At 34.0% G+C, this 12,307-nt stretch overlaps 1 protein-coding gene across 1 annotated transcript in view; it reads left to right on the top strand.

Annotated features, from left to right (window-relative positions):
- Positions 1 to 12,307, top strand: part of PDS5A (PDS5 cohesin associated factor A) — a 152,612-nt gene that overhangs the window by 95,866 nt on the left and 44,439 nt on the right. Inside the window, exons 18-19 of the mRNA XM_055326255.1 lie at positions 7,464 to 7,569; positions 9,358 to 9,518. Of these exons, the coding sequence (XP_055182230.1) occupies positions 7,464 to 7,569; positions 9,358 to 9,518 (267 nt within the window). The remainder of the gene's footprint in view (positions 1 to 7,463; positions 7,570 to 9,357; positions 9,519 to 12,307) is intronic.

The raw sequence follows: 12,307 nt of genomic DNA, 5'->3' as shown, positions 1-12,307 counted from the left end.
ACCACAGACTGAGTGACTTAAACAACAGAAATTAATTTTCTGACAGTTTTGGAGGCTTGAAGTCCAAGATAGAGGTGTAAGCAAGTTTGATTTCTTCTGAAGCCTCTTTCTTTGACTTGCAGATAGCCTCCTTCTTGCTGTTTACTCACAAGGTCTCACATTGTGCCCTAATCTTCCTTCATATAAGGACAATAGTCATAATGGATAATGCCCCACACACTTCACCTCATTTTACCTTAATTATCTTAAGGCCCTGGTTTCAAGTACAATCACATCAGATACTGGAGGTTAAACTTCACCAAATGAATTTGGGGGTACACAATTCAGCTAATAACGTTATTCTGCTTTTTTTCTTTTTTGACTAAGTTCCTTTTTATTTAATTTCCTTATTTGCAAATAAGAAAACTAAGGTTTTCAGAGAGTAAGTGGTTTGTTCATAGCTGGGCAAAAACCATAGATTGATTGATTGATTGATTTGGGGTATATACTTCATACACAATGTTACATTAGTTCAGGTGTACAGCATAGTGATTCAACATCACCATATGCTGTAGTGCATCACAAATATAGCTCCGATGTGTCAACATACAATGATATTACAATATCATTAACTATATTCCCTATGCTGTACCTTTTATTCCTATAACTTATTCCATAATTAGAAGCCTATATCTCCCACTCTTCTATATCTACCCATTTGCCTATCTCTACATCCTTCCTCCTTCTGGCACCCATCAGTTCTCTGTATTTATAGGTCTGATTCTGCTTGTTTATTCATTTGTTTTGTTTTGTTAGATTCTACATGTAAGTGTCATATGGTGTTTGTCTTTCTCAGTCTGACTTATTTCACTTAGCATAATACCCTCTAGGTCCACCTGTGTTGCAAATGACAAGACCTCATCCCTTTTTATGGCTGCATAATATTCGTGTGTGTGTGTGTGTGTGTGTGTGTGTGTGTGTGTGTACACACCCCACATCTTCTTTATCCATTCATCTATCAGTGGACACTTAGGTTGCTTTTGTGTCTTGACTGTTATAAATAATGCTGCAGTAAACCTAGGGGTGCATATATATTTTCAAATTAGTATTTTTTTTCTTTGGGTAAATACCCAGTAGTGGAATTATCAGATCATATGGTAATTCTATTTTTAATTTTTTGAGGAACCTCCATACTGTTTCCCACAGTGGCTATACTATTTACATTCCCACCAGTAGATTTATTTTTAATATCAGTGTTCTTTGCTCTATGCCATTTGATTTTTTTTTTATTTTTTAAGATTTTTTTTTATTGGGACCCCTCAGTGGCTCAGCAGTTGAGTGTTTGCCTTCAACTCAAAGCATGATCCCAGAGTCCTGGGATTGAGTCCCACATTGGGCTCCCAGCATGGAGCCTGCTTTTCCCTCTGCCTGTCTCTCTGCCTCTGTCTCTCTTTGTCTCTCATGAATCATGTGGGACTCGATCCCAGGACTCTGGGATCACACCCTGGGCTGAAGGCAGGTGCTCAACTGCTGAGCCACCCAGGTGTCCCTATGCCATTTGATTTTAATGGGATAAATCAAGGATAAAGTACATGTACTAGTACTCTTGCTTTTGCATATTGACTTTGAAAGAGACATATAGTGCATTTGCTATTTGTTTCCATGAGCCTTATGGGATTTTATTAGTAAATTATAATACGCTAATGGTTGATCTCCAGTGTTAAAAGACCAAAAATTCATTTTTTTTCAGTAACATCATAATATTTAGCTTAGAAAAATCAACTTATGGTTAGAATTTCTGAGAGACTAATTTTATGCAAAATTCCAATTTATTTTAATGACAAATATATATGTCATATAATATTCTTTCTGTGTAACCAAATCTTCATGGACTATTAATTTGCAAATAGAGGGTTTATTTACTCATTTAATGTATGTTTAATGGAGCAGTTTATAAAATACATTGGGTAACTGGAGAAGGATAGTTACATAACCCAAATTGTGTGGGATAGATTTGTTGTTAGGGAAGGCTCTGAAATAGATCACACATAAAATGGGTAGTGAAAGATCAGTAGGAATTATGTAGGGTAGCCAGATGAATATTGCAGAGGAAGAACCAACTCAGGCCACTAGCCCTGTAGATTTCTTATGCTACTCTGAACTTTAATTTCCTTACCTTTAAAATAAAAATAGTATATTACAATACAGTAACAACTGGAATTGTTGAGAGGCTTAAATGACATGGATATATAAAACACTTAGCACAATGCCTTACACATAGTAATTACCAAATGAACATTAGGATCTATTCCAGAAAGAAAAAATAGACAAAGGCAGAAGGAATCAAAAAGTAGTTAGAAAATTGCATGTACTTTCACCATAATGAAGGATTTTGGAAGAAAGGAATGAGGGTAGTAGAAAATCATCCTAAATATAACCAATTTTTCTTTAGTATATTTTCTCCAGCCTTGTGTTTATACAGATACAGATACACATATGCACGCTCCAGTTAGTTGTCTTTAGATAGTGGTTTAAAAGGAAGTAGTGATTGTAATAATGGTTGAAACCTCAGGAAGAGAGTAAAATTTAAAAAGAAAAAGGCGAGGACTGAACCCTAAGGAAAATTAAGAGGCTAGGAGAAGATAAAGAATTCATTGAATTTTAAAAAATTTTAACAATGTGGTAATGGTGACAGACGGTAACTACACTTATTGTGGTGACCATTTCATAATGTTTATAAATACCAAATCACTGTGCTCTATACCTGTAACTAATATATTACCATGACAGTTCTTCAATTAAAAAGATTTTTTTTAAGGAGGCATGGTCAAAAGTGGAAGGAAAATCAGGAAAGAGTGAGAACAGGTAAGACGGACTAAAAGATGGAGGGGTCATATGTTCCCCAGAAGTCAAATAGATACTAAAAGCATCCATTGGATTTAGAAAAAGGAAAAACATCACAGTGGCCAGAATAGTTTGTTTGGGGGTAGCAAGGGCAAACCCAGATGACAAACGATTGAGAAGAGCTTAAGGTAGTTCTTCACAACACAGTATCTTGGTACACAAAGAAAATGATAATATTTGAGCAGAGAAAATTGCTGATGCCCAGAAGTGACTGGCTTAGCTCAACAGGTTCCCACTAGGTTCTCACTCAGCCACCTTTAGGTATGAGAAAATCAAAAGGATAAATACCCTGTCACACTTCTAATGTAAACTCTGCTTTAGGAAATAAATTGGATGTGGGACAGCCATTGTGGACAGATTAGCTATAAAAAGTAAAGAAGAGGGATGCCTGGGTCGCTCAGCAGTCGAGTATCTGCCTTTGGCTCAGGGTGTGATCCTGGGGTCCTGGGATCAAGCCCACATTGGGATCCTTGCATGGAGCCTGCTTCTCCCTCTGCCTATGTCTCTGCCTCTCTCTGTGTGTCTCTTATGAATAAATAAATAAAATCTTTAAAGAAGGTGGGGACAGCCCCAGTGGCTCAGTGGTTTAGCACCACCTTCAGCCCAGGGCATGATCCTGGAGGTCTGGGATCGAGTGCCACATCGGGTTCCCTGCTTAGAGCCTGCTTCTCCCTCTGCCTCTGCCTCTCTCTCTCTGTGTGTGTGTTTCATGAGTAAATAAATAAAATCTTAAAAAAAAAAAATAAGTAAAGGAGAAAAATTAAATGGGAAGGGAGTAAACTTGAAAAAGGGTCTTTTTTTTTTTAAAGATTCATTTATTTATTCACTCAGAGCGAGAGAGTCTGCCTGTCTTGTTTTGCACTGTATTTTTAGGACAGACACTAAGACTTAGCACATCATAGGTGGTCAGTAACGGACTACTACCTCTTACCAATAATCAGATACATTTATAAATTTTTCAACCATGTATGATCTTAAAAATTTATAATCTTGTTAAACTCATATTTTTATAGGATTTCCTCCTGATAGCTTAAATCAAAATATTTTTTTCAAGTTGAAAATAACATTTTAAAAAATATATAATATCAGAGGTAAAACTTCTAGAACAAAATATGAGGTGAGCAAGATATCTTAAATGGAACATAAAAAGCATAATGAATGAAAGTTAAATACTGTTTCCTTTTTGCAAGATACTATTATGAGAAAGAAAAGTCAAGTTAAAGACTAGGAACATACTTGCAAAGCATATATCTGAAAAGTTTATAGCGAGAATATAAAAAAGTATTCTTACTATCCAGTAAAACAAACAGTACAGTTTAGTAATGGACAGAAAATTTGAACAGACTTCAAGCAAGTATACAAATAAGAAAGTAGCATAGGAAACGATAATACACATTATTACTCATTAGGGAAATATAAAGTCAGATTGCAATGAGAAATACAACTGCACAACCATTTGAATGGTAAAATTAAAGACCCTATCTATACCAAGTGTTGATGAGGGTATAGACTGAACCAAGTGGTAGTGAAGTAGGAGATGGTTTATTGTAATGTTAAGTGGACATATAATATTACCATACAATTCAGGAATCCCAATACTAGATATTGCCTATAAGGAAAGAAAACATAAATTGCCATAAAGATATATAATTAATTGCTTATAGCACTTTATATCTTTAAATGAGAAGTATCCTAATGTCTATCTATTGGTAATTGGATAAACAACTGTGATATAACCATACAATATAATACTTCTCAGCAGTAGAAAGGAACAAACTACTGATTCTCCTCAACAACATGGAGGACTCTCAAAAGAATTATGTCACATAAAAGATGTCAGACACACAATGTATGAAATTCTAGAAATGGTAAAATTACAGCGACAGAAACCAAATCAGTGATTGCCAGCATGGAAAAGGGGATTGGTTGACATAAGGCAATTTTTTGTGCAGAGATGGGAGTGTGTGCGCGTGCATGTGTACACAATGAAACACCACTTTATACCCACTAATATGGCTATAACAAAAAGATAATTTGGAGAAGATGTGGAAGAATTGTTACGTTCGTATATTGCTGCTGGGAATGTTAAAACGATGATGCTGCTTTGGAAAACAGTTTAGCAGTTCCTCAAAAAGTTAAAACAGAGTTACCATATGACCCAACAATTCCACTCCTAAATATATGCCCAAGAGAAATGAAAATGTATGTCCATACCTCTACATGAATGTTTATAGCAACATTAATTCTAATAGCCAAAAAAGTGGAAACAACCCAAATGTCTTTTCAACTGATGAATGGATAAGTTGTCTTACATTCATATATTCAGGATTAAAGTAAATGAAATACTGATACATACGACAATGTGGGTGAACCTTAAGAACAGTTCCCTAAGTGAAAGGAGTCACTTATAAAAACCATATATTGTATGATTTTATTTTTATATGAAATATTCAGAGTAGGCAAATGTATAGCAGCAGAAGGTAGATTAGTAGATGACTGGGGCTGGAGAAAGTGCAAGTGAATAGCAGTGACTCATTGGAAAAGGACGGGAGAATTCATTTAGATTGTGGTAATACAACTCTGTGAATAAACACTAAAAACCATTGAATTATACATTTTAAATAGATGAATTATATGATAAGTTTTATTTCTGGCTAATGTTTATATACATATCCCTAATTTGTTTTCCAAAAACATAAAGTTTTATCAATTAAAGATACTAAGATTTTGAAATTATTCTTATAATGTTAAAAAGAAAAGTACTAAAATTGCTTTAAATTATATAGATATATGTGTATCTTATGTTTTATACTTACATTTTTTTAAAATTTTATTTATTTTTTCATGAGAGACAAGAGAGAGAGAGAGAGGCAGAGACACAGGCAGAGGGAGAAGCAGGCTCCATGCATAGAGCCCGACATGGTACTCCATCCTGGGTTCCCAGGATCAGGCCCTGGGCCGAAGGCGGCGCTAAACTGCTGAGCCACCTGGGCAGCCCTATACTTACATTTTTTAATAACTTGACTAAAATAAGCATATTTTTCCAAAGAAAAAGTTTTAACCTAAAGCTTTTATGATTAGCTTCCATTTGTTAAGTATTTGCTATGTATTAGGCCATTTGCTGTAATAAATCAGTGTCCTCAAAATAAGGTAGTATTATTTCTCAGTTCATTGATAAGGAAGCAGTCTCAAAACCATAAATCACATCTGTTTATACTTATAGTACCATATTGCAACATAGCCTGATTTTTATTGACCAGGTAATACTCCACTTTGTGGTGTTTAGGTGTACTTGAAGAAGTAATTCTATAATGTTGGACAATTAAATGTTTTTTAAAATTTTTATTTAAATTCTGGTTAACATTGGTTAGTATCGGTCCAGGAGTAGAATTTAGTGTTTCATCACTTATATAGAACACCCAGTGCTCATCATGATAAGTGCCCTCAACACCCAACACACCCACCTCCCTCATCGACCCTAGTTTGTTTTTATTGTTAAATGTCTCTTACTGGGGATCCCTGGGTGGCGCAGCGGTTTAGCGCCTGCCTTTGGCCCAGGGCGCGATCCTGGAGACTCGGGATCGAATCCCATGTCAGGCTCCCGGTGCATGGAGCCTGCTTCTCCCTCTGCCTGTGTCTCTGCCTCTCTCTCTCTCTCTCTGACTATCATAAATTTAAAAAAAAAAAAGTCTCTTACTGTATGTTTCCTTCTCTTTCTTTTTCTTTCCTTTTTTGCCTTCCCATATGTTCATCTTTTGTTTCTTAAATTCCACATGTGAGTGAAGTCATATGGTATGACTGACTTATTAGCCTAATAAAGGTAATAATAATTAACCTCTAGCTCCATCCACATTGTACAAATGCCAAGATGTTATTTAATTTGATGACTGAGTATATGTATATCATGGAACATATATATGTATCACTTCTTTATCCATTCATCATTGAATGGACATTTGGGCTCTCTCCATAATTAGACTATTGTTGATAATACTGCTATAAACATCAGGGTTCATGTGCCCTTTAGAATCTGTATTTTTGTAATTAAATGGTTTTTAACTGATTAATCTATTTATGAATATAACATGATGCTTTTGATGAACTGCTTCTTTGTTATAAATTTCTAGATATGGAATTACTGATTCAGTAAGTTGATTACCAGAGATTAATTTAAATGTCTTTGTCCATGATTTTGTTAATTATTTGCTTTTTCCTTTTAGTGACTTATTTGTCAATTTAACAACTTCCATCTATTTATTGTTTTTCCTAAGATTGTAAATGATTTCTTTATATATAGAAATCAATATTAAATTCTATTTCCAGTATGTGTTGTTTCATTTCAATTTTGTTGGTTTTCAGTAGAGTTACAAATGGAGTTTGGGCAGAGTTCTGGGGAGATAAACTGAAAGTAAGCTCAGCTGTCAAATAGGGAAAAAGTTGAAAAGTCACAAAATAACTTTTTCCTCCAGGAACATATTTGTGTCTGATGTTTAGATGCTATATGTATCCTGCCATGATGCAATTAGGATATAGTTACTAATCTAGTATGGTTTCTAATTTAGATTTTCTTGTTTTTATAGTGCACTGGTAAAACTGATGAATAAATCAATAGAAGGGACAGCAGATGATGAAGAGGAGGGTGTAAGTCCAGATACAGCTATTCGTTCGGGACTTGAACTTCTTAAGGTACTTTTGAGATAATTTTGTCTCCATGCATTTCCACAGTTTTAATTTGAACTCCCTTGAGGATATGCAAGAAAAAAAAAGGATATGCAAGAGTAGGACTTAATTTCATTGGGAACTATTTGAAAGATTAAACATTTGTGGCAGAAATAATATTTTATAAAAATGTATTTTTTTACATTACAATAATGTAATTGTTTCACATTTTAAAATAATAATGTTTGGAGGGTTTGCTGTTTCATTCATCATTTGCATGCCTGTATTTTAACCACATGTGCTTGTAACAGTATGTTTTAAAGGATCTAGTCTTACCTTTCATCTGGAGTAGTAGGATCGCTTACAGAAATTTTATGACAGCATCTGTCTGATCAGAGAATTTTTAAACAATTGCTAATCCTATTTATATTCTTATGCCAAAGAATTCAGAGAATAGAGCAATTAGTAAGACTGGGTCAGACAAGACTTTGTGGACAAGATATGATTTAGTCTAAGGGAAGTGCTGCATCATCAAAGAAAATCATTCTTGGCATATATTAGGAATTGTTGGGAATCTAGCCTGACTAGAGAAAAAGATTGCTTTGAGGAGTAATGGGAGACAAGGTTTGTATTAGATTGTGGAATGCTATTGGAGCAGAAAGGTATTATCAGGGTCTTTCATTCGGGCTTTTAATATGATAACAGCACTTGACAGAGTAAAGAGGAGAGGAAATTGAAGGCAAAGAAATATTTAGATGATTACAATATATAAACTGAAGGAGAAGAGACTAACCAATGCAGTGGACATGATATAGAAAAGAGTGATGGGGTTGTATTGGAATGGTCTTAAATATAATGTTGTGGGAAGAATTGATATGATGCTTAATGAGAAATATTTTAAGTATATTTTTAATAATAAGCTTATATTTTTAAGTAGTTTTTAAGAGTGAAATGAAATCATCTTTAAGAAACATCTTTAATGGGTTGATTCAGGTTTTCAGATTTGATTCTCCATTTTCTTTCTGTAAGTAATTAAAACTTTTATAGGGTATTATATTATCAATTTATTAGTAACATGTCAATATGTTTTCTAAATATTATGGACAAGAACCTCACCAAATGAGACAATCTCTATACTTTATAACCCAGTAAATAAATGCTAATTGAATAGTTGATGAAGACTAAATACTGCACCCCCTGCCCCCGACTTCTCTACTTTTAGCCCTTATTCCTGATACTATGCTAACTAAATTTTTTCCACTTCTTGGAAAGTAAACTTTGTAGACATGTTGTGTCTAAATTGCTGTAAATGTCTTAGTACTGGGACTTATGTAGGAATAAATAAGGGAATAATTATTTATGTTTGTAATCATGATAAAAGTTCACAATTATGGCTTGTTTATAGGTGTAACAAGTGAACTTTTTGTGATGGATTCCACTTAAAATACCCCTTATGGAGTATCTTTTTGCCAGCGAAATAAAGCTCTGTGTTAATATTTTGTTCACATCACAATACCACAATCCATAAGAATGGAGCCACATTTTCTGCATTCCCAGTATCAGAATAGATAAGGTGAAGAAGAAAATAAGGCAAGGGCTATAAATCAGCTCTCTTAAAAAATCTGCACAATATTTTTGCTAATGTCTCATTAAATGTAATAAGTTGCAAAGGAGGCTATGAAATAAAATCTTCATTCCGTATGCTAGCATATACAGCCCAATATTTTGAGTTGTATTCATATTAGAAAATAATTCTCTTCTTTTAATGGATTAAAACCATTGTCTATACTTCTAAAGCTGTATCTATTCCTCTAGGTTCTGTCTTTCACACATCCTACCTCGTTCCACTCTGCAGAGACATATGAGTCCCTGTTACAGTGCCTCAGAATGGAAGATGACAAGGTAGCAGAAGCTGCTATACAAATTTTTAGAAATACAGGCCACAAAATAGAAACAGACCTACCCCAGATACGATCGTGAGTATATTTTTTCTCATGGTAAACACAAAAGTGTTTTAAGAGTGGGAGCCATACAGTCATTTTTCCCTTTCATGGAGGAAGATAGAAGAGAGGAAAGAGAACTTTTACTCAGAAGCTACTTTTCTGGTTGCAACTGGGTGACTCAATCAGTAGAGCAATTCTTGATCTCAAGGTCATGACTTTTAAGTTCCACATTGGGCTTGGAGCTTACTTTTTTAAAAAAAAAAGCTACTTTTCTGTATTCTTTGTTTCATCTTTTCTCTGCTTTGTGCTCCTCCTCTACCTTTAGAAGAACAAACAGAAGAAGAAATTAGGCAAAAGAACAAACTGAAATTTTGTCTATAACAGGATTATTTTTAAATACTAATAATCAAGAGTTTTCACAGAACTTAGAATTTGTGGTTAATAACATCTTCCTTATCTATGAATGTTCGTTTTTTTTTTCCTCCCGCTTATGTAAATTCAATAGCTGCTACCTTCATGTCTCATCAAAGAATGGGATAATCAAGTAGTGTGCTTTAATCGTGTATCTTATTAGTTGCTTGGTTGTTTGCAGTGGTGCTTTTATAATTTTAATCTCTCCCTCAAGATTACCTTTCCCCTTTCATCATAAGAATGAAATACATTTTTATACTTTTACTTTGGCATCTTAAAGAGGTTGCCTTAGGATCAAACTTGTGCTGAGAGTTTATATTTAGACAAAAGATGTGGGAGATGTCTTTTGGAGGAAAATCACATTGCTGATAGCTGTTGAATCAGATGTTCAGGGTATATGCAAATAGTTCTGGATATATCCAAATCAAACCAGTTTTTCTTCACAGGGTAATAATAGGACAAGAAGACTCCTGACTTCTAAAGTTTTTATTAAATTTGTAAGCTAACAGTTTAATTTGAGAAAAATAAGTCAATATTTATTGTACATTCTCTTCATTCTCAGAACTGTACTAACATAAAAGAATTACCACAGTCCCTGTTTTCAAAGAGTTTATAGCCTAGAGATGATAATCTTTATATTTGTACATTGAAAAAAATAATTGGCATAGCAGGATAAAGTTTCTGGTGAGTTTTTCAAGGTAGAAAACCCTTTTTTAAGGTAAAGGATTTATTCTTAAAGGAATTCCATCCCAAATGAAACAGTGGTAAGATGGGAATAGATAGAATAGTTAACTTTGGAGACAAGGAATAAAACCTCTTGTTCTTAAGACTAATGAAGAAAGGAAGGAGAGAATCATTTAAGAGCAGAGAAGCATGACAGTGCAGGCTTCAACAATCCTGATGGCATCTTTGGATTATAGCACACTAGACTAACAAGGAAAAAGGTTAAAGTTGTTGTGTCATCATTTCATTAGGCTAAGAATTAATAATATGTTTAACAACAATTTGATTAATAATATGTCTTCCTTTGTTACTTGTGTTATTTATAAGAACTGTTACTCATAAATGGGTCTGTGGGAAAAAAAAAGAGTTAAACAGTGCTCAGTTAGGGAGACTAGTTGGGCATGGAAATCCCTACCTTACCATTCTAAACCTGCATACAAAGAAATGTGGAATACTCATAAATGTCAAATTAGATTTATACTGACTAACATATGTTCCAGTTTTTTTGGTTGAGGTGCATGACCTAGGATCTGGGGTATTGCTCTTAATGTCTAGCCTCCTGTTTTCATAAGAGGACCCTTTGTCACCATTGTATTTGATGCCAGTGACCTAATAATCTAGAAAATAGGACCACTACAGTAAATGTATGACAAGTATCTTTTCTTAAATTTTCTTGCTGTAGATTTTCTTTTGATTAAAAAAATACATATATGTTCATTGTAAAAAGCTTAAACTTTAGGAAATGTAAAGGAGAAAAAGAGTCACTATTAACACTTCAATATTTTTTAGGAGTATTTTATCTGCTTGATGTGTATACCTGTTCTTTTATAGGTTGATACACACATGCTGTTTTCTTCATACAGTGTTTTCCCATATCAGCATTTAATACTTTAATGTGTATATTCATATTGCCCTATGGAAAGATTGTTTTACTTTGATCTTCAATGTCAATATAGAGGTTAAGTGCATGAATTTTGGAACAGAAGTACACCTCTTCACACCCCAACTCCACCAAATCCTAACTCTATTAAGTTTAAATAAATAATATTTTTGTGCTTTAGTTTTCTTATCTGTTTAATATAATAGTCCTCTTTGGGTGATTATGAGGATTAATTGAATTAATCCATGTAAAAACACTTAAAATGGTGGTTGGCACAAGCTCTCAATAATCATTCAATGCTTTTATTACTCCTCTACCGATATATGTATGTCTGTATCATTGCATACTGTGTTCCACTGGTATCATTTCAGTTTTTTAATAAAACTCGACCTTTTACTACTTTTTTCCATGACTGCTGTAAAATAACTGAATGGGATTGTGGAAGTAAAGCAGAAAATTAGGAGTATGTACTTAGAAGGTGAATATAAAAATAACGTGGCAAGTTTTAGACTATAAATTAAGGATGGCTTGTTTATTTCTCCATGTTCATGAGGTGGCTCTAAAACAAAAATTGTCTCCTGGAGTAGGCCTTTTCTTGAGACATTGTGTTTCTTGGATTATAGTTGGGGACAGATAAGGAGCTTTAAATCTTTCTATAGATGATGTAATTTTTAAGAGTCTGCTCAGAGTGCCTGGCTGGCTCAGCTGATGGAGCATGTGAGTCTTAATCTCAGGGTCAGGAATTTGAGTTCCACGTTGGGTGTAGATTACTTAAATAAATAAACTTAAAAAAAAAATAAGAGAGGCT

This window comes from Nyctereutes procyonoides, unplaced genomic scaffold, assembly GCF_905146905.1.
Source record: "Nyctereutes procyonoides isolate TBG_1078 unplaced genomic scaffold, NYPRO_anot_genome, whole genome shotgun sequence".
NCBI classification, from domain to species: domain Eukaryota; kingdom Metazoa; phylum Chordata; class Mammalia; order Carnivora; family Canidae; genus Nyctereutes; species Nyctereutes procyonoides.
Note: the sequence above shows the minus strand (reverse complement) of the source record. Positions and strands in the feature narration are given on the sequence as shown.